Here is a 26,220-nt window from a genome sequence, read left to right on the forward strand (position 1 = left end):
GCCGGGGTACACGTTAATATGCAAAAAAAGACATGACTAAAAAAACTTGTATTCGGAAGCTCCATTGTGCAAATGTAATACTCTGCTGCCAAAAAGTTGTGGTACGTCTTCACACTGCAATACCTTTCATAGTTACGTTTGAAAACCATTGATAAAGTACAAACAAAACAAAAAAAAACATAAAAAATAAAAATTATTATAATATATATATATATATATATATATATATATATATATATATACAGTAAAAACAAGAAACCTGAAAAAAAAGAATACATATTAAAAATTACCATTTTGTCCAACACTGTAAATGTAACATATATTGAATAGGAATCCCAGACAACAATAAACGTTCTCCAAACCTCATGTTCAAGTGCTCGCAACATTCCCAAAAACATACGGGAAGATATTAGGAACAGCCTCGGTAGATAGGGAGACTTTACTCCCGTTCCGGGGAAACATTGCTTTCATCATCTAATACCAGAGAACAATAGCTGGAAAGTATTTGCAGATCTGACGTGAAATATATTAGGTTCTGTTATAGTGTACAGCAGTGGTTCCCAAACTTTTGTGAGTCACGGCACCCTGGAGTGTCAGATTTTTTTTTCACGGCACCCCTAGGCCACAAGTTTCTTATTGAGAAATTTAGAAAAAAATATTAGATTAAGTAAATTATGTTTATATGTCATCCTTAGGGTCAGTTATGTGGTAAGGGACAAGATTTGCTTCTGTTTGTCCACATATTTTATAACTGGAAGCCATCAGCACTGGTTTTGCCTATTAAATTGACAATAAATAGTTTGAATTGGTCCTTGACCACCAACCTGAGGCACCCCTGCAAGTGTCCCGCGGCACCCCAGGGTGCCACGGCACACAGTTTGGGAACCACTGGTGTACAGGATTTTTCACACACACACACACACACACACACACACACACACACGCACACATTGGAAGTATATCATTTGTAGACTACAATTTATACTCCAGGGTAAAGTGACCCTTTCATTCATCACAACTGGTAAGGGAATGGAGTTTGGGTGTGAAAGGCTGATTATGGGCTGCATTGTCAGTGATGTCACTAACGCCCAGTGACTTGATCGCGTTACATTGTCAGTGATGTCACCAACTCCCAGTGAATTGACAGTGACATCACTGACAATGTAGCCTATCAAGTCACTGGGAGTTAGTGACATCACTGACAATGTAGCCTAACTCCCAGTGACTTCGTAGGCTGTATGGTCAGTGATGTCACTAATTCCCAGTGATTTGCTAGGCTGCACTGCCAGTGATGTCACTAACTCCCAGTGACTTGATAGGCTGCCTTTCCAGGAATACTGACCCAGTCCACAAGATGTCTCCCTCCACTGTGTGTACGCGACGGGTACATTTTCCCAGCCACAAGCTGGCATTCTCTAGAAGCACAGACATTACCTGAGTGACTGGATTTTTTTTCTTCTGAGTACATTTGGCTTCATATTCCGGTCTTAGCTGAAGTTGTTGCTGTTCTTCTTCAAAATCCACCAAGTCCCATTCGTACTCCAGCCTGGCCTGTCTCCGCTTCCAAAACTCCAGGAACAAAGTTACTGCAAAGCCACACAGCAAGTGAGCGCCCCCAAACCTGGACCCAGCTCCCCAAAGACTGATGCACAACAAGTAGTACGATAAACAACACTGTACAAAGCATATATGGTATTCTATACCCCTCCAGTATATAGAATACTGAAGGGGTACATTAATACAAAACTATACACATCTATAGATGTTTACATGAACCTAGAATGTAAGCTCTACAGGCAAGGAACCCATAATTCTTCCCTTGTAATTGTGGTGAGAATTGTATTGGGCATTAAATTATCTAACAGGATGGACTGCCGGGTGACCCGACCGCTGTGTGACCCGACCGCTGCGTGACCCGACCGCTGGGCTTGGCCACAGGAGTTGAGAAGAAAGCTCCATAGATGCCTGGATTGGGTGTGAACATACAATGATGGGGGTCCATGGAAACAACTGGGTAACCATAGCAACACTAAGACTGACACTTTGCAAGTAGAGTTTAGGAAAAGAAACATGGGTTGCTAAGGGTTACAGCACATTTCATAGTGCACCAGTTTCCATCAATGTCCCCATTGTGTCTGCTACGCAATCTTTAATAACACACTCTATCCTAGAATAATAGTGAGGGACTACTTACCCCATATTCCCATGAATATTGCAAAGAAAAGCGTCGCCACATTGTCAAACAAATGAGAATACTGTGTGCAAGAGAGAAAAGCAGATCAGAGAGGGATCCTGGTAATTATAGAGATACAGAACATGATTGGGGGGGGGGGGGGGGGGGTCACTGACCTGCGAGGGTTCACAGGTGGAGTTTAGCCTCCAGAACTCACATCTCTGATCGCATAAAGGACACATGATAATCTGACCGCCAATGTCCTTATCACAGATTTCTTTACTGCAGGCACAGGATGATACAATACAGCAATCACATCATCAGAAACAACAGACTGACCCTATTATTTATTTAAATGTAATAAATGCACCATTAAAATCCAAAATACTGTAGGAACAACATTTATGTTTAATTTGCTAAATCTCTGGAGGGAAGAAGTATTGCTGCCAAACACAGACATCGGCTGTCAGTGTGTCACGTGAAGGCAGAGTGGGGAGAAGAAGGGAGAGGATGTTACAGTGCATACAGAGCTCAGAGGGGTGTCCAGAAGCCTCTCTGCTCATAACATCCAATGCAGTGCGACTGTGGGTGCCATGGTAGCCGCATGAGATTCTGCTGAATTATAAATCATTAATGGCAGTCTGAATCAACAAAACAAGGCTGCCTTAGATACTTTTCATGGGATTACTGCTTTAATAGCTTTGTCACATCCCTTCCGTTATGTCCGAGTCAAGTGCCAAATCCTACCCAGTCTATGGGAGATGGGCCAAATGCAGTGATTTTTCTATGTTATTCACTACGGACGGGAGCAGACGCCGGCAGGAATGGCGTATTATTTATTTATTAACAGTTTCTTATATAGCGCAGCGTATTCCGTTGCGCTTGACAATTGAAACAGCAGTGATAAGACAAAACTGGGTAATAGCAGACAGATATAGGAGGTAAGAAGGCCCTGCTCGCAAGTTTACAGCAGAGGAATGGAGAGATATTTGCAATATGAGCAATAGAAATATTTTATATTTATTTAATATTAGTTTTTGGTTTTTTTTTTTACTTTGTGGAATATTTAAAATCTTTCCCAATTGAAAAAAAAAAGCTTTACGTGAAACTGAACTTGAGCTGGGAACACTTTAGGTTGCCCGATCCCGCGGATTGAAGCGATATATCAGTGACATGGTCTAGTATGTACCCATGATATGCGCGCTCCCACGGGTCTCTAGCGACATCCCCCGTCAGCCCTGTAGTAGGGACAACGGGGACGTCGTTAGCAATTACATGTCCCATCCCCGTCGGACTCCGCTTCGGCGACAATGTGGGGCTGTGTACCCAGCATTACGTTTCCTCAAAGACGTTTAACCTACCGACGCGCTTGATTAGTATTGGTTTATGTTGTAGCAATTAATCCTCTTACCTACTGTTACTGTTATCCATGGTTACCAAGCCATAAAGGAAGCATAAAAATCCCACAACCGCAGCATAAAATAACATTTCCGTGTAGAAACCCAGCCAGGCAAAATAGATTCCGATCTTCTCTCCGTAATATTTCCTGGAAGGAGACAGAAGAAACCAATCAGAAACGGAAAACAAAACAGGTTTGCTGGAATATGAATTTTTTATTATAATCTTTGAATATTCCTGAGAGTAGACCCCAGTACTCAGTGAGCTCCGGACAAGCGTCCTGCGATATCGCCCCCTGCAGGAGGTACGTCAGCATTCAGCACGGAGATTGGTTTACCAGGCGCCAGGGCCGGATTTAGGGGGGGGCGAAGGGGGCGACCGCCCCCCCCCTAACACAGTCATAGCCACACCCACTTTTGAGCTGAAGAGAGCTCTCCAGGGAGAGCCTGAGGCAGAACGCTGTCCTGCAGCCTATACCACAGCAGCGCAGAGGAGCCAGGAAAGCAAGGGTTATAGAGCATATGCCCCTCACTTGCAGGTGTGTGGGTACTAGGGCTAATAAATACCATTACCCCACAGCACAGTAACATGTACATAGAACAATCACAAAGCACTATCTCAGTCTCACTCAAAAAGTTCAGTTTTTCAGGAATTGAGAGAGGAGGAGTTAGGATTGCAGATGGGAGGAGTTGGGACTAGAGAGGGGAGGAGTCAAGATTAAACAGTAAACCGCCCCCCCTAAAAGAAAAGTCTAGAATCGTCCCTGCCAGGCGCGTCCGTCCACAGGACATCCCGCGGCAATAACTACTCCACAGAATATCTTGCTATATATAAGTTATTGCAGGTCAGTAGTTACCGTACCACTCACCTAATGAGGTCCAGAGGCTGCTCTTTGTAAAACTTGCCAAACCTGGCCCAATGACTGTACAGGGTGTAACGCTCATTGTCGCACTTCTCCTCCGGAGACTTCTTCCAGTACTGACACTGCAGGGACCAGCAAGACCGAGAGTAGTTACAACACCAACCAGCTAAGTACATTACATCTTTATGCATTTATTCATTATTATATTAATGAGATTCAAACATTTTCTCAGAAACTCTTTTGTCATAATGTTTCTTCAAATAGGAAAATATCCATTAACCTTCCAAATTGGCATTATCAGGTATGAAGCAGGAGGGTGAAATACGCAGTTCAGTGCTACCCTGATGTTCCATTACAGGATTATCTCCCCCATTCCATTACAGATCTCTGAAATCACCTACTTCATTAGAACAGCGTCTTAATGGTATCTGTTAAATAAGTAAAACCTGAGACTGCAGTCAGCTGAGCTGCTGTGACATCACCGCCGAGCCTGTTTATAAATCCAGAAGGCAGGGTTACACGTCTGTGTTCCCTCTAGGCCTGCTCAGTAAATGAGTCTCTGCTAATAGGTGATATTTTTTGTCTCTCGCATCTACAAAGATCTTTGTAATGCAAATACAGCCATAAGGAGGGAGCGATCGGTCCAGACCTGACCCTTCTAACCTCTGATCTCATCAACCGCAAGCTCCTCAGAAAATAGAAAATAATGATATTGGATGGTCACAAAGCAGAGGAAGGTGTGTCTATATGCAGAAGATCCACAGACAGGCAGGGGTCTGCAGTACAACGGAGCGAAAACCAATGCTTTGCGTGGAGGGGTTTAAAGAAGGAAGTCTTTCCAATGACCGCGTCACAAAAGCCAATGTCTGAAGTATATAGAACAAGGCTTGGATAAGACAAAAACAGGTCATACTAAACACGAGGAGGGGAAACCTGGAATGCTGTGGGGTCTTGTAGGAGCCATGGGCACAGGAAGTGGTGCAGGAAGGGACTACATGCGAGTTTGGAACAAATACAGTTAGAAGGAGCAGATTTGTAATTGCACCAAAATGACGTACGAGATGTAGTAACACCTGCGACTCGAGGTACCCAAACTTTTACATATAACATCAGTGTCAATATCAGAACATTTACACACAGAGCGCCAGGGAAGAACGGCCCTGGGAGCGCAGCACTAAGCCGCCAAGTAAAATAAGGACGTTTCCGGAGAGATATACATATTGTTATACGCACATCATGGAGTGGAAAGGCGGCGTTGTAAGTCCCGTTGCTCAGTAGCCTCTTCAGTCCAAACTTTCTCTTATCTTCTGATGTTCCGTACGGGCAGCGGGAGAGGATGTAATACACCTGAAAATGGAGAGATTGCTCAGTATAAAAGACTGCATCAGCCACCTCATATTGAGGAGCGCATCGGTCATTGGATCAGATAAACTATTGCTGGATGTTTCATTACATTTTTGCAATAAGATGAATTTGGGGTCATCACGCCCCTCGCATCAGCAATCTGTAACACAGGCCAGTAGGCGGGAGAGCCTCAACGCCTCTCATGCTCTGTTACAGGTTGCTAAATAGTTTTGTCGTTGCGCATAACAAATACACAGGTGTTTTCTATATTCTTTCTTATGGGTTAAAACAGCTTATTATAGGGCTATAACGGGTCAAATATGTTTTAAAGATTTGTTAAAAAATCTTATGAAATATTCACTGATAAAGAATATAGAATTGTCTGGAATTGAATTATAAGGATGCTACCCCTGTGACTTCTGTTTGATCTCACACTTCCAGGAAGGAAGGACAGAGGAATGGAGGGGAGTAGTAAGAAGGGTAGGGGAATGGAGAGGAGTAGTAGGAAGGGTACAAGAGTGGAGGGGAGTAGTAGGAAGGGTACGGGAGTGGAGGGGAGTAGTAGGAAGGGTAGGGGAATGGAGAGGAGTAGGAGGAAGGGTAGGAGAATGGAGGGGAGTAGTAGGAAGGACAGAGGAATGGAGGGGAGTAGTAGGAAGGGTAGGGGAATGGAGGGGAGTAGGAGGAAGGGTAGGAGAATGGAGAGGAGTAGAAGGAGGGGTAGGGGAAAGGAGGGGAGTAGTAGGAAGGGTAGGGGAATGGAGAGGAGTAGGAGGAAGGGTAGGGGAAGGGAGAGGAGTAGTAGGAAGGGTAGGGGAATGGAGAGGAGTAGGAGGAAAGATAGGGGAATGGAGAGGAGTAATAGGAAGGGTAGAGGAATGGAGAGGAGTAGTAGGACGGTAGGAGAATGGAGAGGAGTAGAAGGAAGGGTAGGGGAAAGGAGGGGAGTAGTAGGAAGGGTAGGTAGGGGAATGGAGAGGAGTAGGAGGAAGGGTAGGGGAAAGGAGGGGAGTAGTAGGAAGGGTAGGGGAATGGAGAGAAGTAGAAGGAAGGGTAGGGGAAAGGAGGGGAGTAGTAGGAAGGGTAGGGGAATGGAGAGGAGTAGTAGGAAGGGTAGGGGAATGGAGAGGAGTAGTAGGAAGGGTAGGGGAATGGAGAGGAGTAGGAGGAAGGGTAGGGGAATGGAGAGGAGTAATAGGAAGGGTAGAGGAATGGAGAGGAGTAGTAGGACGGGTAGGAGAATGGAGAGGAGTAGTAGGACGGGTAGGAAAATGGAGAGGAGTAGAAGGAAGGGTAGGGGAAATGAGGGGAGTAGTAAGAAGGGTAGAGGAATGGAGAGGAGTAGTAGGAAGGGTAGAGGAATGGAGAGGAGTAATAGGAAGGGTAGAGGAATAAAGAGTAGTAGTAGGAAGGGTAGGGGAATGGAGAGGAGTAGTAGGAATGGTAGGGGAATGGAGAGGAGTAGGAGGAAGGGTAGGGGAATGGAGAGGAGTAATAGGAAGGGTAGGGGAATGGAGAGGAGTAGTAGGAAGGGTAGGGGAGTGGAGGGGAGTAGTAGGAAGGGTAGGGGAGTGGAGGGGAGTAGTAGGAAGGGTAGGGGAGTGGAGTGGATTAGTAGGAAAGATAGGGGAGTAGTAGGAAGGATAGGGGAGTGGAGGGGAGTAGTAGGAAAGATAGGGGAGTGGAGGGGAGTAGTAGGAAGGATAGGGGAGTGGAGGGGAGTAGGAAGGGTAGAGAAATGGGGAGGAGGAGTAGGAAGGGTAGGGGAGTGGAGAGGAGTAGTAGGAAGGGTAGGGGAATGGAGGGGAGTAGTAGGAAGGGTAGGGGAGAGGAGGGGAGTAGTAGGAGGAAGGGTAGGGGAGTAGTAGGAAGGGTAGGGGAGTGGAGGGGAGTAGTAGGAAGGGTAGGGGAATGGAGAGGAGTAGGAGGAAGGGTAGGGGAATGGAGAGGAGTAATAGGAAGGGTAGGGGAATGGAGAGGAGTAGTAGGAAGGGTAGGGGAATGGAGAGGAGTAGTAGGAAGGGTAGGGGAGAGGAGGGGAGTAGTAGGAGGAAGGGTAGGGTAGAGGAGGGGAGTAGTAGGAAGGGTAGAGAAATGGGGAGGAGTAGTAGGAAGGGTAGGGGAGTGGAGGGGAGTAGTAGGAAGGGTAGGGGAATGGAGAGGAGTAGTAGGAAGGGTAGGGGAATGGAGGGTAGTAGTAGGAAGGGTAGGGGAGAGGAGGGGAGTAGTAGGAGGAAGGGTAGGGGAGAGGAGGGGAGTAGTAGGAAGGGTAGGGGAGTGGAGGGGAGTAGTAGGAAGGGTAGGGGAGTGGAGGGGAGTAGTAGGAAAGATAGGGGAATGGAGAGGAGTAATAGGAAGGGTAGGGGAATGGAGGGGAATAGTAGGAAGGGTAGGGGAGAGGACGGGAGTAGTAGGAAGGGGAGTAGTAGGAAGGATAGGGGAGTGGAGGGGAGTAGTAGGAAGGATAGGGGAGTGGAGGGGAGTAGTAGGAAGGATAGGGGAGTGGAGGGGAGTAGTAGAAAGGGTAGGGGAGTAGAGGGTAGTAGGAAGGGTAGAGAAATGGGGAGGAGTAGTAGGAAGGGTAGGGGAGTGGAGTAGTAGGAAGGGTAGGGGAATGGAGAGCAGTAGTAGGAAGGGTAGGGGAATGGAGGGGAGTAGTAGGAAGGGTAGGGGAGAGGAGGGGAGTAGTAGGATGAAGGGTAGGGGAGAGGAGGGGAGTAGTAGGAAGGGTAGGGGAGTAGTAGGAAGGGTAGGGGAGTGGAGGGGAGTAGTAGGAAAGATAGGGGAATGGAGAGGAGTAATAGGAAGGGTAGGGGAATGGAGGGGAATAGTAGGAAGGGTAGGGGAGTGGAGGGGAGTAGGAGGAAGGGTAGGGGAGTAGTAGGAAGGGCAGGGGAATGGAGGGGAATAGTAGGAAGGGTAGGGGAGAGGAGGAGAGTAGAAGGAGGAAGGGTTCGGGAGTGGAGGGGAGTAGTAGGAAAGATAGGGGAATGGAGAGGAGTAATAGGAAGGGTAGGGGAGTGGAGGGGAGTAGGAGGAAGGGTAGGGGAGCGGAGGGGAGTAGTAGGAAGGGTAGGGGAGTGGAGGGGAGTAGTAGGAAGGGTAAGGGAATGGAGAGGAGTAGAAGGATGGGTAGAGGAATGGGAGGGAGGGAGGGTAGATGAATGAGATGCTGTGAGGCTAATGCACAGGGGAGATGAATGAGGGAAAATAAGATAGATACGTTATACATGGTACAGATGATGTAATGGCAGTGTTGAGAGACACGGGTGAAGGTCAGGAAATAAAGACTGGAGCGAGGGAAGATTAGTAGATAAATGCTGGTGATGAGATGCAATGTGAGTGGGCACTTGACATAGCGATCACCCATCACTCGGTAGCCTCTGCCCCCATCACTTACTATCCTGTTCCTGGTGGCCGGGGAGAAGAACGTGTTCTCATCATGGATGAGGAACAGCTCCTGTCGCTGCTTGCTGAATGGGGCGGTGAAATAGTCCGGCTCCGGGTTCATGACTTTGTCCGGCAGTCTGAAGAGCTTCAACACGTAATTCAAAGGGTTGCCAGCTTTGTCGTCCAGGTCATTCTCCTTAATGGGCACCTTAATGTTCAGCACCTCCGCGTAGGTGGAGAGGACCTCCCAGGGTGCGTGGATTTTAACAAAATAGATTTTTCCATTTTCAGATTCCTACGGGAACAAAATATCACTGGCTCAGTGTACGACGCCACATTACTATACCCAGTCACCGACACACAGACAGCGCCGCGGCTACCGGCTGTTATTATATCGCTGTAGGTCAGAATAGCCGACAGGTGGGCGGCACCTGCTGTAAGTACATACAGATAAGATGAGCGACTGCCTAAAATCATGTTCTCCTAATCTTTAAACTGTTCTCACTACATCACCTGATTCATCTCAGGAATCTACTAATACTACTACCCATTACCCAATTTACATAGTAGACTTTTGGAATGGGAGATATACGGAAGCAGAGTATTATATCCCGCTCTATGTAGAGCTGTGTTTTATAGCACAATCTTCCTGACAGGAGCATCAATCTCTATGTGCTACGGGGGGACCCTGCTCCTTCCACTATATAACTCTCAGTCTGTGGCTTCCTGCTGCCTCCATTCCCCTCCTCACATCATGTCACTGCCCTTGTCACATGCAGCCCTGTCCTCACTGACACATCACTCATCTCCTGATATACTCTGTGCTGCTGGCGAACCTGGTCCTCCCACTATATAACTCTCAGTCTGTGGCTTCCTGCTGCCTCCATTCCCCTCCTCACATCATGTCACTGCCCCTGTCACATGCAGCCCTGTCCTCACTGACACATCACTCATCTCCTGATATACTCTGTGCTGCTGGGGACCCTGCTCCTCCCACTATATAACTCTCAGTCTGTGGCTTCCTGCTGCCTCCATTCCCCTCCTCACATCATGTCACTGCCCCTGTCACATGCAGCCCTGTCCTCACTGACACATCACTCATCTCCTGATATACTCTGTGCTGCTGGCGAACCTGGTCCTCCCACTATATAACGCTCAGTCTGTGGCTTCCTGCTGCCTCCATTCCCCTCCTCACATCATGTCACTGCCCCTGTCACATGCAGCCCTGTCCTCACTGACACATCACTCATCTCCTGATATACTCTGTGCTGCTGGGGACCCTGCTCCTCCCACTATATAACTCTGTCTGTGGCTTCCTGCTGCCTCCATTCCCCTCCTCACATCATGTCACTGCCCCTGTCACATGCAGCCCTGTCCTCACTGACACATCACTCATCTCCTGATATACTCTGTGCTGCTGGGGACCCCGCTCCTCCCACTATATAACTCTCAGTCTGTGGCTTCCACACCAGGTTTTGCTTTTAAACTAATTGGCTCTTTAAACGGAATCGCAGGTAATTACATTCTGCCCTAAGTAGGAAATGATGACTTCTAGGAAACATTGCTCAGACACCAAATCGCAGCTATCACATACTTCAGAGACAGATATAGATACGGGAGCAGTTTCTTTGTTCTACAGAGATCTGCGGCTATAACCCACCTTCTTGTCCTCAGTCTCTAGCTCCAGCCCGGCCTTCTGCAGATTTAATTCAAACTGTTTCCTCCTCTCCTACAGGGAGAAGAACGGATTAAATAGACATTATTGATTATGGACAAGCTCTCTGTCTGACTACATGAAATATTAATGTTACTGCTGCAGACGCTACGGGATGGAACGATAGAGGGATGTGAGAATACTATAAACCCGCTGTAACGGAAATACTTACCTTCATCTGCAACAACCCAGTAAGTGACAATATCCTTCACTACGGGGCCAGTTCTGTAGAAACCTCATCCACGCCAAACCAGGACACAGAAATACACCTTTATGTTTAGTAATGATTTTAAATAAATAGGATCAATTGTGCCGATGTGTACGGGTCCTTAAAACTCTAAGTTAGAAGAAAGTATCAAAACAAAAAGGGCCTAATTCAGATCTGATCGTAGCAGCAAATTTGTTAGCTAATGGGCAAATCCATGTGCAGTGCAAGTGGGGCAGATGTAACATGTGCAGAGAGAGATAGATTTGGGTAGGGAGTGTTGAAACTGAAATCTAAATTGCAGTGTAAAAATAAAGAAGCCAGTATTTACCCTGCACAGAAACAATATAACCCAGCCACATCTAACTCTCTCTGCACATGTTACATCTGCCCCACCTGCAGTGCACATGGTTTTGCCCATTAGCTAACAAATTTGCTGCTGCTGAATTAGGCCCAATATTATTATATTAAATGTTTTCCCCCTAATAATCAAGACGCTGCAATGCGTTTCATGGATGTGAAGCTCAAGAAAGGGGCGGATGGGAATTGGAGGGCGCTGCAGGTTTTTCCAGCTGGGCTTCATACGGAATGCTCCTCCTGTACATGTACATTTATTTGCTACCAGCTGATCCTGAAACAAAAACCATCCCAAGAACCTGAATTGTGAGCTTGGATGCACAGTAAAAAGACAAGCGAGGCCTTAACAAGCACATACAATTATCCACCACTAGGTGGGGCAAGTGAGTAAGTGGATTCCTGTAAGTGGAGTAAGGGGAATGAGCGCTGCAGCCTACAGCCAGTGACATATATAGACCATGTGTCTGTTCCTGGACACGCACACTGTTTGGCGGCAGCAGATTGCACATAACGGCAGCAGTATGCAAGGGATGAACCGTACCGTGTGACTCACTGCAGAGTGCATCCGGATGATGCGAGCCAAGGGTCGGGGGTCAGCTGGAGGATACATCACACACATAACCAAATAAGGGCGCACAGCTGCAACTCATGTGGATAATATGCTGGGTATGGCGAAAGGAGAAACCATAGGAAGACCCCACCATATCCATCTCCACCGCAGGAAACATTCTCATCGCAACAAGCTGCTGGACCGACTAAAGGTAGGTACACACTATACAATTATTGGGCCGATTTGCCAATAATGGCCTTTTTTACCGCACGATGTGTAGGCATGAGCGTTTTAGCCAAACATCCATAAAACGGTCCAAAAATGCTCAGCCGCGCTTTTCCAATCGGTCAGTCTTGACAGAAAATATTGGCTAAAAGGTCCCGATATCGTGCAATGTGTGGGCATTCTCAATAATCTGCCCATGGGGGTCATTCAGAGTTGATCGCTAGCTGCTTTCTTTCGCTCTGCAGCGATGAGGCAAAAAAAGGCACTTCTGTGTATGCGGCGCAATGCGCACGCGCGTCATACTATTGCAACGAACGATGTAGTTTCACACAGGGTCTAGCGAAGCTGGCCGCAGAGTGATTGACAGGAAGTTGGTGTTTCTGGGTGTCAACTGACCGTTTTTAGGGAGTGTTCGGAAAAACGCAGGCGTGCCAGGAATAATGCAGGCGTGGCGAACGCAGGGCGTGTTCGTGACGTCAAAACAGGAACTGAACAGTCTGAAGTGATCGCAAGCGCTGAGTAGGTCTGAAGCTATTCTGAAACTCCACAAAAAAAGTTTGCCGCCGCTCTGCGATCCTTTGGTTCGCACTTCTGCTAAGCTAAAATACACTCCCAGTGGGAGGCGGCATAGCGTTTGCACGGCTGCTAAAAACTGCTAGCGAGCGATCAACTCGGAATGTCCACCCATATTTCTTATGGTTAATCCAGATTACCTCCTCCTCCTTGTGGGCGGACATATGCAAATTCAGTGCTGTGTGGCAGAAATTCGGTAACTTATAAATAAAAGAAATGCTTAGTTTGTGCCGCCAATACTGGCCCTGCCATCCACTTCTTGAGAAATCATTTTTACTGTTAGGATGACCCAAAAAAATAAAAAATAAAATGGTGTGTAGCAACCTTAAAACAACCGATAAATCGGTGAAAGGGCCGAAGGCAGAACTAATACAGCAGATAAGGCTTCGGGGTAATTCTTGTCCCGTGGCGTTCATGACAGCCAAGGTCTGTCCAAAGTTTTATTCCCAGTCGTTCTTATTTTAATGGAGGCCGAATACAAGGACCGTCTACAGAAACCAGGCCTGTCCCGGGAAACTGGGGCCTGCTGTCAGCCATGAACAAGCTTGTGCGGAGCCGCCACATCTAGCTGCAGGCAGCCTGCTTTATCCTCCTTAAGGCTCCTAAGAGCAGTATAAGATTGCAGGCCGGCACGTGAATGCAAAAGTTGGGCTTGCCAAACCGCCGCGGAAATCTGTAAACGTCAAGTTCCCTCTTAGAATCAGAAATTACTAATAAATTAAATAAATAGATAAATAACACCCCCGTCTTCCACATACAATCCCCCCTTTATGTCACAGGGAAACCGCCCCCATAGAGCTCCTCTTGCATCCTGTCACAGGGAAACCCCCCCATAGAGCGCCTCTTGCATCCATGTGGTTTGTGGTCTATGACACAGTAACCTTACACGCTGCTAAATCTCAGCTCCCACTGTTGCAATGCCATCTGGCACCTGTCCCTGCGGTGTCCGTCACGCCAAGTGTCACAATAACACAGCGCACAGCTGATACATCTGAATGCACCTTCCCTGGCATTTATTCTCAGGGGAGTCCAGCTGCCCTATACTGCAGTAATACAGCACTGTTCCTGCCAATAATTCCCAACAGTTACTGCTTTGAATGAGAGTATGAAATGGAAAACAGTTACGTAAAGGTTAATAGTTACTGGAAAATAAACCCAGAGAAATAGCCAGCATCCAGTCCTGCCGCCTGTAGCTGCTCTCTGCACTGACGGACCAGGGGAGACGCCCTGCCATGCAGTTATGCTGCAGCCGGAGGTTCGCTGCCAAATCCCTCCACAGGAGACGTCTGATCACAGCAGAGCGGAGTTTATCTTTCTGGTGTCACTATTTCCAGCCACTGTTTATGCATAGAAGTGTCGCTACAAGTAACACACAGCGTGGACTGTTTATGTTACACAGTGGAAGGTGTAAACGTATTTTCCTTACTTTCATATTAACGGAAAGCAAAACAAATATTCTTGTCATAGGAATAAAACTAGTTTCTGTGATGGTGCTTGTAGAGCTCACGCTAAAAAGTATAGTTTCCATAGTTTGTCTTCTCTTCCCCATAATCTCAACTTGTCCTGGAGCTCTCGTGTTAATCTTATTGAGACATAGCACAATTAGTGGAAGTGGCCTAGTGGGCTAGCACGTGCGTGATATCACTAGGGGCGTGGCCATGGACGGAAATGGCTGGAAGCACGACGAAGACGCAGGAAAGAGGCAACAGACAGAATCCCCTCCAGGTTCGCTCACAACCTGCACAGAGGGACTTACTGTAATTGTGACGGCAAAATTTCACCTGCCACCATAGGCGAGGAGATAATAAAGTTACTACAAGTCTTACATTCAGTTTCAACACAGGGACAAATCATTTGGTTCCTTTAAGGAGCCAGCGCAGATCTTTGTGTAGGTTCCATTCATCCTCTAGTTGCAGCCACTGAAGCTTCCCAAGTATCTGTACAGATGGGTAGTTATAGGGATGGCTGCAGTGATGACCTGCGCTGGAATACGATCATACGAGGACAGCGGTGTCTTCCAACACTACGGGGCCTAATGCATGATGCTGCCGCCATAAGCTGTACTTACATCAGGTCTATTTGCTCTTCCAGAACGGTTATCTGATGTATTAGCACCGGTAACACGCCCAGAGATTCCCCTCCCCCAACGCACACAAATCCAGGTTAACGTAATAAATAAATGGATAGCAAGCTCTTCCTAACCACACACACAATACTCAAGTATAATGGGTAAGATTGGGAACCTTAGAGTGACACAATTTTAAAATACAATTTAATGGACTAAAAACAGATTCACAGATTTGCTTGTTCAAAAGACTGAGACAGAATAAAATTTTCCTCTATACTATAGGGGGGTATTCAATTAGGTGCTAAGAGACATCGGGAGCAAAAAATGTGAGTTTTTCAAGATTTTTTCCCGATATTTTTTTCAGGCTATCCAATTTCGTCGCCCGGAAAAAAAAAAAAAAAGTTCTCCCGAAAACACACAGGTTCAGTGACACCTGTGTGTTTTCGCTAGAAACAGCCCCGTTTTGGGTGTTTTCGGGGATTTGGTTTCACCTGCCTGAGACAGGTGAAACAAATTTCGTGCTAAGCATCGGCTCGCGCCGGCTTATCAGTACTAACTGACTAGCCCCGGCGACACAATTACCCATGATCAATGGTTGCGGGTAATTGAATACCCCCCCTAAGAGGTAAGCAAGACCATGCAAAGTATTTTATAGAAATAATATTTTAAAATTGTGTTTACTTATATTTAATATTTTGTTATAGCACAAAGGAGACTTAAATACCCATGTCCAGTCCTCAGGGAACATAACCCTAGCAATGGTGATCCTCCAATCAGAAGGTCAGCCAGGAAGGTTCCAGTGGCCCTGGGGCGGATCGCCTACTAGTGAAGGCTACTTTGATCTGCATTGTGCAGAACCCTACCTAGGAAAAGGACCAATAGGACGCACAGTATAAGTCATACCGTATACCTGGCTTCAGGCTACAACGCTGAATGGCTGGACTGCGACAAATCCCAGGCTGCCTTGGTGCATTATAAATAAACAGAAAATTTACTACACTATGGAAACTAAACCAAAACCACGTAATGATGATATAGTTCTGGCTTCTAAGGAATTGGTGAACTCACCGCTTTCTTCTCCATCTGTGGTTCATCCAGATAGGAGAGCACAAAATCGATTCTCCGGACCCCATCGCGGAAGAAGACGGAGTCCTTACTCTGGTGGTGTTTATCTATCTGCGGAAATAAAAGTGGGGATCAGAGGTTACAGTCTTTGACCCGGGGGGGAGAGAGGGGGGGTCTCCCGGCAGAGAGAGCGGTATACAGCGTCTACATAACTCCGACGCAACCTCCTACACAGTAATCCTAGTGCGAGGGGAAAGACATTACCCAGGATGCTAGCGACACAAGACAACAGGCCCCTCCCGACGTACAGGAGAGGTGACCAATCACCAACAAGTTCTAGAACATTGGTTTATTTCTAAGCTTTGCATCAAGCAGCGTCCAGCAATTCCCAGGAGAGCCCGCAGAGTTATTAATGATGGAAGCATGAATATAAGTTGGCCAAACCGCAAAATAAGAAGCCAAATATATTAATGGCTAACAAGTTTCCAAAACAAAATATGTGAAAACATTTTAACTTGTGCAAAACTGGGAAAGTCTGGAGGTATGTTCCCCATTCATCAGCGACGATGAACGGGTGTTTGGAAGGTAGAGGTGAAAGCTAAGGGACAGCCTAGGACTTCACGATGGACAAACCCTCATGGCATGGTCCAGCTGCATCTCCACAAGACCTTGTCCCCATGTCCTGAATCATGGCTCTAAAATGTTAGAAGGTATATTTGATGGTCTCTCTCCTATAACGAGCAGACTCTACTCTATGGAGGGCTTTGGCCGGAGTGCAGAGTAAGTGGATTAATGGTCAGGATGGCAAAACGCGTCAGCAGCCAAACGCGTCAGTCCTGCGGCTGGGCTGATCCGCAGACCCTCAGCCACCAGTCATTGTACAACCACAATGTCAATCAAAGTCTGTTCAACCTCTGTCACATATTGATCGGAGCCCATATTTGGACAATTGATAACTGTCTAGTAGATATATTATAACTGTACGGCTGGGCAGCTTATAACTAGCCATACACTGCAAATAAAACACTGATACCTGCAGGCTATAGGACTACACGGCCCAGTATACACAGACTATATTAAGCTACTAACCAGTATACTGAAGGGGTTAAACAGCCAGAGACGAAAGATCTAGAATAGTGAATAGGAAACATGAGCCTGGCTCAGATTCAGCGTTCACAGGTAACCTATAACGCAACACCACACCTGCCAACCTAGGCGTCATTAATACTTTATCCAACATGTAACATTTAATTACTCACTTCCAACAACTCCTAACATTATGCTGAACGGTTTACCTAGGGAGAGCCACCACCTGTACGCTGGCAGCTAACAAGCCCAAAACACATACAAACAGAAGCGCAATGTGCGGTAGGGAAACGATAAACACCAGGCAGCAGATCTAAAAGATTGTATTAGGGCAGCGCTGTGCCAGACGTAGGCATTATAGGGTGGCAGGCAGGTTAGACCAAGAGCTGCCAGATGCTGGGAGGTGTGCCCAGGGTAGGGGGGGGTCAGATGCACCCACGCTGGAAGGTGTGCCCAGGGCTGCCAGATGTACTCAGACTACAAGGTGTGCCAGGGGTGGTCAGATGCACCCAAGCTGGGAGGTATGCCCGGGTGGTCTGATGCACCCACTTTTGGAGGTGTGCCCTAGATGGAACAGAGTGGTGATATTTATTATTATTACCAGTTATTTATATAGCGCACACATATTCCGCAGCGCTTTACAGAGAACATTTGGCCATTCACATCAGTCCCCGCTTCAGTGGAGCTTACACTCTATATTCCCTACCACATGAACACACACATTCACGCTACAGGTAATTTTGTTGGGAGCCAATTAACCTACCAGTATATTTATTGGAGTGTGGGAGGAAACCGGAGTACCTGGAGGAAACCCACCTAAGCACGGGGAGAATGTACAAACTCCACACAGAGGGCCAGTTAGAGCCATGGTGGGAATAGAACCCATGACCTCAGTGCTGTGAGACAGTAGTGCTAATAATTACACCATCTGCACCGCCGTGATATGAGGCTCCAGTCACACTGACGCAGGTACGCTGTGGTGACATTTGCACCTCTATATAATACAAATACACTGCTCAAAAAAATAAAGGGAACACTAAAATAACATCCTAGATCTGAATGAATGAAATATTCTTATTAAATACTTTGTTCTTTACGTAGTTGAATGTGCGGACAACAAAATCACACAAAAATGATCAATGGAGATCAAATTTATTAACCCATGGAGGTCTGGATTTGGAGTCACCCTCAAAACTAAAGTGGAAAAACACACTACAGGCCAGGGCCGGATTAAGGGGGGGGGGGGGAAGGGGGCGACCGCCCCCCCTAACACAGTCATAGCCACGCCCACTTTTGAGCAGAAGAGAGCTCTCCAGGGAGAGCCTGAGGCAGAACGATGTGCTGCAGCTTATACCACAGCAGCACAGAGGAGCCAGGAGAGCAAAAGTTACAGAGCATTTGCCCCTCACTTGCTGGTGTGTGGGTACTAGGGCTAATAAATACAGTTACCCCATAGCACAGTCACATGTACATAGAACAATCACAAAGCTCTATCTCAGTCTCAGGAGGAGTTGGGACTAGAGAAGGGAGGAGTCAGGATTAAACAGTAAACCGCCCCCCCTAAAAGAAAAGTCTAGATCCGTCCCTGCTACAGGCTGATCCAACTTTGATGTAATGTCCTTAAAACAAGTCAAAATGAGGCTCAGTAGTGTATTTGGCCTCCACGTGCCTGTATGACCTCCCTACAACGCCTGGGCATGCTCCTGATGAGGTGCCGGATGGTCTCCTGAGGGATCTCCTCCCAGACCTGGACTAAAGCATCCGCCAACTCCTGGACAGTCTGTGGTGCAATGTGGCATTGGTGGATGGAGCGAGACATGATGTCCCAGATGTGCTCAATTGGATTCAGGTCTGGGGAACGGGTGGGCCAGTCCATAGCATCAATGCCTTCGTCTTGCAGGAACTGCTGACACACTCGAGCCACATGAGGTCTAGCATTGTCTTGCATTAGGAGGAACCCAGGGCCAACCGCACCAGCATATGGTCTCACAAGGAATCTGAGGATCTCATCTCGGTACCTAATGGCAGTCTGGCTACCTCTGGCGATCACATGGAGGGCTGTGCAGCCCCCCAAAGAAATGCCACCCCACACCATTACTGACCCACTGCCAAACCGGTCATGCTGGAGGATGTTGCAGGCAGCAGAACGTTCTCCTTGGCGTCTCCAGACTCTATCACATCTGTCACATGTGCTCAGTGAGAACCTGCTTTCATCTGTTTAGAGCACAGGGCACCAGTGGCGAATTTGCCAATCTTGGTGTTCCCTGGCAAATGCCAAACGTCCTGCACGGTGTTGGGCTGTAAGCACAACCCCCACCTGTGGACGTCGGGCCCTCATACCACCCTCATGGAGTCTGTTTCTGATCGTTTGAGTAGACACATGCACATTTGTGGCTTGCTGGAGGTCATTTTGCAGGGCTCTGGCAGTGCTCCTCCTGTTCCTCCTTGCACAAAGGCGGAGGTAGCGGTCCTGCTGCTGGGTTGTTGCCCTCCTACGGCCTCCTCCACGTCTCCTGATGTACTGGCCTGTCTCCTGGTAGCGCCTCCATGCTCTGGACACTACGCTGACAGACACAGCAAACCTTCTTGCCACAGCTCGCATTGATGTGCCATCCTGGATGAGCTGCACTACCTGAGCCACTTGTGTGGGTTGTAGACTCCGTTGTTTAAGTGTTCCCTTTATTTTTTTTGAGCAGTGTACTATACAGCCAACTTGCTCCAACCCCCAGGAAACTTCTCACGTCTGCGGTGCACTAGTACTAGACGATGACTGCAGCATGAATGGACGGATCACCAGATACCACAAGGACTGCATTGTTCTTATTATTAGCACTGGAGGCGCTCTGGGAATACATCTATCAGTACTATATCTGCATATATCTCACCGATCCCATTTTCCACGTACTCCTCCTGAAGTGCCGGGAAACCAGGCCAACCTCCTGCCCCCCCATTACTCTGCCCGGAGAAGCCTTGGCGGCATGGCTCGTGTCAGCGCACAGTAGCGGAACGCTATTTTCCTTTTGGGGCTCTTCTCCGAGTACTGAGGTGTCTAAACACCAGCTCCGAGGTGGAAACGTGTCTTGCAACTGGGATACATCCCTCAGGAGCAGAGAGACAGGACATACAGACTACGGGCTACATTTACTAAGCAGCGCTTTTCAACGCCGCAACGTCTTTGATAGTTTCTGGATTAAAAGGGGCTTTAATATTAAACACAAGAGATGCTTGGGTTTGTATTTGATACTATTGCTAGATGGCGGCCTTCCAGTCTCATTGCAGGTTTTAAGAGGGCGTGTTCTGCATCTCTATGTTGGATTTGGTGTTTATAGGCGCACCCCGAGCACTATTCCATAATGAAAAACTTTCCACCTCCCCTAATTTTTGTTCAAGGTCACAAATGTTTTTGCAACTTATGCAGTGATAAGTAATGTGTTCACAGTGATAAGTGGGGGAATGCTGTAGGCGGTTGCATCTATTGATGGTCGCCCACCTGCGACTCTGTGCAAATGGTGCTACAAAGTCCTTTCCTGGTGAAAGGAAATGGTCCTTCCCAGAAGAAAGCCCCTAAGGGCTGAAACGCGTTGGAGCACGCCAGCACTTGACATTCAGAGCACCGGCAAGTCACGACCAGGACCTCGGCATCGGCACATAGGACAAGTCGCGATCGTGTGACCGTTAGTACCCGCGAGCACCGCATCCGTGCAAGGAGAACACCGATGGAACACTAAGGCACGGAGGATCCATGCGAGTCTCTGTAAGGGCGCGGCAACCGGCTCCGTGAGGAGTATCCCGCCCCCCAGACTACAACCCACCTGCAGCGGCAATTGGCGCCAGTGGTTGCGCCCGACGGGGATACACCGCAGGCTGTCGCACTGCGGTAGGTAGGACCAGTCCAGAGCTCCTGGTATAACCTAAAAACGGCCCAACCTGAATCCTTCCGCCAGAAGAAGAACTTCTGGTACCACCGGAACACTGTCTGTATTATCAGCTTAAATCTGACAACACCGATCATGTTAACAGGCGGATTCAACCCATCAATAGCCAGAAACTTTTAAAAGAGACAGAGACTAACACCCAATATACCGCACTACAGTGGAAATAAAGATCACGCTGCTTAAAGCGCCATATTGCATTATCTTTCTGTACGCTGCGGCACATTATCACACCAATGGTATATTACCGCTATATCTAGTATATATTTATCCAGCTGTCCAGCTCAGCAAGGTGGGAAGTCTTGCTCAATATCAGCGGCACCCCCTGCACCACCGTGCGCAGTTAATATCCAACTTCTTTCCTGGTGTAAAGCCGTGCGCCCAACAGTGCCACGACTGACACACTCATAAGATGGGCAATCTCCGTGCATGCGCTAAGCCACCTCCCGGTCACCGCCCATCACTTTTCCAAGACATTTTCGATACCGCGTGTCTCAATTGCAGCAGCGCCTTTGTGCGTACAGTGTAGTATTGCGTGCAGCTCTGAATAAGCAATGTTGGGAAATGGCGTCAGGGCGGGATCACAGATAACCTCTAACGGCCGATGTGTAAAGTCACCTTGTGATGGGACAAGCAGACCCTGACACGCAACCTTAATTCAGACTGTAGGATCGGGCTGGCCTGTGCGCAACCTATGGGTTATAATTTTAGCCATTATAAGAACAAGCACAAGAGGTGCAGGGGCGTCTGACAGATGTAACACAAACGTTAGAGATTTGGGGGACATTTACTAAGCAGTGATAAGAGCGGAGAAGTGAGCCAGTGGAGAAGTTGCCCCATCAACCAATCAGCAGCTCTGTATAATTTTATAGTATGCAAATTATAGATGTAACTTCAGTGCTGATTGGTTGCCATGGCAACTTCTCCACTGGCTCACTTCTCCGCTCTTATCACTGCTTAGTAAATGTCCCCCTAAAGAGACTGTTATTATTTCCGTTACAAATTCTAGTAACAGAAGCCAGAAAGAAACAGCAGGACCCCGCTGCGCACATGCGTCCGTGCAGCCAGACTTGTTAGTGGTTACAGAGATCAGAGGTTTACGGCAGTATATCCGGATATTCCCTCCCCATGCGCTTGTACTGCAGGCAAATATTAGCTGCTCCATCCGCAAACAAGACAGTATAAATAAATATAAATATATATAAAAGCTACCAACAACATTCACATATAAAAGAGAGGGTATTACCAGAATACATAGGATATATAGATTGGGAGAGGGCGGTCGTACGATACCTGGGGCAGACACTGGTCGGAAGGGTCAGAAAATGGACAAGACAATGTCTGCGAGCCATTATAGCGCCCACAGGCTCCACGTCTACCTGAGCACTGATTGGCCAGATCCACTACATTTGGCCCCAGAGCTCACAGTCAGATTGCTCCTTGTACGGGCTGCTTAAATACACACTTCAAGGTGTTTGATAACTATAAATATGTAAATGTTATTAGCTCCTTTGTTATACAAGACAACTTTTAATTTGGATTTAACACTCTCTTAACACCACATCCAATCAAACCAACACCGACAGGTCCTGTACCCGTAGACGACGCTTCAGGAAGAGGCCGTGCTTGCGCCATTTCTGTGGAGTAATCAGCAGATTTTTAGCAACGTAAATCTCAACCAAAGTGATAAAACATGTCTCAGCGAGCACAAAACCAAACATGAGCGGCTGTTTTATTAGAGAATAAAGACTGTGCGCTAAACTACAAGTCACAGCAACGCTGTAGCGTGCCATCTATAGCATAACGTAGCGACAATAGCACAAGTGATGCCCTAACAGCGCTGCCCACCAAGACACCACACATGTGCCAGGGAATATGCCTCCTGCCCAATCAGAGGTGTAAGGAGAAGCCAGGCACATCCAGCTGGAGGACCTGGAGGAAGATGCGGGTTAGTACCAGAAGATCTGCATTCCTTGCATATTTCCGTTACTGGTATAAGGGAGAACAGGATACAGGGATCTGGAGAACGGAACTAAGCGAATGCAGAGAGAGATTGTTACTGGGTGCCCGTCAGTGGAATAGAGTGTACTTGGGAAACCCAGAAAACATGACACCTGGACACCACTTTATAAAATAATGCATTCCAACCATTGTGTGTTACAGATAATCTCACTGTAGGTAGGTAGGTAGGTAGGTAAGTAGACAAATTGGTTTTAGTACATACACAGACACGTATCATGGGAAGCCGTCTGCAGAGCAATGAGCAGCAGCTCGTCACCAGTGTGTTGCATGCCATGGTTTATGCAAGTCAGAGGGAAGTCATTTATAGGGTCACATTGTTCTGCAGCAGTTACCGCGCACATCCCCCGCAGAGACGAGATAACGCAGTTATAAAGGATAAATGACGGAGCTTCCAAGCACAGCATCCTGTTTATATTTCTGCATACGGTTTCTTGTGCCAGACCGTGCAGGGGTCAGGAGTTACTAGCACAAGGCTTTCCTGTACACTATGACGTTACCTCTCCCTTCCCAAAAATCAGTACTCATTTGACATAAATGAAATACATATGGTGGCACTGTACAGTACATGTGGATGAATCCAGGGTCTGGTATTGAAAGGTTAAGTTGCTAAATGAAGACGTTAGTGCAGCAAAAGCCAACAAAAACACAACACGACACAACCGAGCACAACCCGACCCACCGCAATACAAAATAACACAATCCAATATCACCTTCCATACACAGAATAACCCCAGCGGCTTCAATGTCTGCAGGATCACAGCTGCAATGTTACTGGAAGAGGATATAGTGAGTTATCGGAGAGAACAATAGCGGATACAATGGCAATCTATACTGCGTCAGTGGTCTATACACCGCTGCGGCAGCCGTATCAATACCCAGCCCATCAATTCACTAGGAACGGAGAGGCCGTATACTCACGGAAACTGTCCGTTCGCGCGGTGTGTGGGCATCAGTTACACTCCTGGGATATATAGGTAGATACACATATAACCCCACCAGTGTGTATGGAAGGCAAATTGTTGGAATGTGTCGCTCACACCACTAGACATGCAACTACAGCACCCACTACCGCTACCCGCTGCGCCCAGCTACTACACACCATGCAACCGGTTGGCGCCGCACCTTACCCTCTGGTGGTTGGTGATGAGAAAGGAACTTTCTGTGCTGCTCAGGCCCTGAGAGCGGCATCATGGGAAAAATAATGCGGTTAGTAACAAGGCACAAAAAAGGAAAATAAAATGGTTCTCATCCATATTTCAGCACAAACACGTGAGATTAGCGCAGGTGCGGGGAGACGGGCATGTTACTGGGAGAGCAGATGGTGCAGTTACTGACGGCAATGCGGGAACAGGATTACCCCAATATATCCCATACAGGGAGTTATTCTGCTTTATTCAACAATTCATAGGATTAGAAAGTAAGATGTCATTTTCCAGCCCGGTATTACAGTCACACACAGCCACTTACAGTAACAGGAGAACAAAATGCACAAATACAAGTGTTGGGCCTGGTGCAGAGCGGACAGGTCTTCGGGATACCTGCAAACGGCACACGAGCCCCATAAACCTTTCGGCAACTGCGCATGCACCAGACCATGCATTCCCACGCAGCCACAGATTGCAGGTGTGTGCGGAATGAACCATCCGTGGATGGACCACACTCGTCCGTGACATGTTCAACAATGCACCAGCCCCAACGTCTGTATATAGTAGCATGCACAGTGCTGTACGTATACAGGCACTTCCGTTAAGACCAGGGATGTGACACCTGATCACAGAAGGGAATCTTTACAGTAAGAGCGATCCACACTATAAAAAGGGACACACATGTAAACCTCCTGCAAAGATAAATGTTTAGAATTGGTGGTTAGTGGTATCATTCTGGGGTTATATATAATGAATACTCATATACTGTATTAATAGAATGAATGCATGTAGCCAATTAGAGAAGTCAGAGGGGTTCTTTAACAACAGGAAATATAAGGGGGGGGGGGGGGGGGTGCTATTAGCCGCATAAAATAAACTAAACAAAAAAAACAGCTTTTAATCACAATAAAAGCCAATGGTCAATCCAATTAGAGCCTGTTTGTTTCATGAGGCAAATTACCCTGTATTGCACAAAAACAAAAAGCTGCGGAACTATGCGCTTTTGCAGCATCTATCATGGAAAAATGGTCACTTATCGGGTACTTCTCTGATAAGCACTGGTATCGGGGCTAATAGGACAGCCCTGGGCAATTCAATTAGCTGTGGTAAATTAGCACAGCTAATTCAATACCGCCCTAATTGTGCTTCCTGCTGGCACCAGGCATAGTTTATAGTAGTGGGGAAAACGTTCAGGGCCCAAATCAGGCAAAGGGCCCATGTTTGTGGTGCCACCTGCTCAAGAGATTGGCAAGACGCTGGACATTTCCAGTAAGGCAGTATCACTAATTCACATGTTTGCAGAATAGCAGAGATATATACACTATAACAGTGGTTTCCAAACACGGTCCTCAAGGCCCTACAAACAGTCCAGGTTTAAAGAATATCCCCGCTTGTGCCCAGATGACATAATGAAACTGACCGAGGGTCTAATTAAGTCACCTGTGCCTAAGCATGGATATCCTTGACATGTGAACAGGTTGTCAGTGTGTCGGCAAGCATACTTTAGACTTACCCTACCGGCGCTAACAAAAAGTAAGTCTAAGTCATGGATATCCTTAAAACCTCCCCTGCTGGGGTGCTCTGAGGACTGTAGGCCCAATTCAGCCCTGATCACTGCACAGCGGGTGATTATCGAACTACTGCACATGCACCGCAATGGGCACGCGCGCCGCCAAACAGCAACTACAGGATGGCGTGAAAATTGAGCGCACGGCTGTTTGCAAGTTGATTGACAGGAGGAGGAGGAGGTTTGTGGGTGGTAACTGGCCGTTTTCTAGGAGTGTCTGGAAAACGCAGGCATGCCCAAGCGTTTTCAGGGCGGGTGTGTGACGTCCGCTCCGGCCCCGATCAGCCTGATTCTATCGCGCTGGAGGAGTAAGTATAGAGCTGCGCACACACTGCACAGAATGGAAAAACATTCCATGGTGAGTGTGATGGGAACGGATTTGCAGCTGTCCGCTGACTGAGGGGAATTTTCGCACAGCGCACAAGTGATCGCACACTTGCACGGGGCACATTTTCCCTCCCCCAGGGCGGCGACTATCTGATCGCAGGAAAGTGTAATTCAGTGATCAGGTCTGAATTAGGCCCTGTGTTTGGGAACCCCTGCA

General features: G+C 47.4%; 1 protein-coding gene across 6 annotated transcripts in view; it reads right to left on the minus strand.

Annotated features, from left to right (window-relative positions):
* The window catches only part of ANO5 (anoctamin 5), an 81,975-nt gene that overhangs the window by 12,382 nt on the left and 43,373 nt on the right, over positions 1-26,220 (minus strand). For 3 of the 6 annotated variants that reach the window (XM_063946369.1, XM_063946367.1, XM_063946366.1), the window contains 11 exons: positions 24,092-24,139; positions 22,538-22,579; positions 15,928-16,035; positions 10,828-10,896; positions 9,178-9,462; positions 5,667-5,780; positions 4,440-4,555; positions 3,585-3,719; positions 2,350-2,455; positions 2,195-2,255; positions 1,435-1,586 (listed from right to left, as the gene is read on the minus strand). In XM_063946369.1, the coding sequence (XP_063802439.1) occupies positions 1,435-1,586; positions 2,195-2,255; positions 2,350-2,455; positions 3,585-3,719; positions 4,440-4,555; positions 5,667-5,780; positions 9,178-9,462; positions 10,828-10,896; positions 15,928-16,035; positions 22,538-22,579; positions 24,092-24,139 (1,236 nt within the window). The remainder of the gene's footprint in view (positions 1-1,434; positions 1,587-2,194; positions 2,256-2,349; positions 2,456-3,584; positions 3,720-4,439; positions 4,556-5,666; positions 5,781-9,177; positions 9,463-10,827; positions 10,897-15,927; positions 16,036-22,537; positions 22,580-24,091; positions 24,140-26,220) is intronic. The other 3 variants (XM_063946371.1, XM_063946370.1, XM_063946368.1) reach the window with 2 other exon arrangements.

This window comes from Pseudophryne corroboree, chromosome 11 (assembly GCF_028390025.1).
Source record: "Pseudophryne corroboree isolate aPseCor3 chromosome 11, aPseCor3.hap2, whole genome shotgun sequence".
NCBI classification, from domain to species: Eukaryota; Metazoa; Chordata; class Amphibia; order Anura; family Myobatrachidae; genus Pseudophryne; species Pseudophryne corroboree.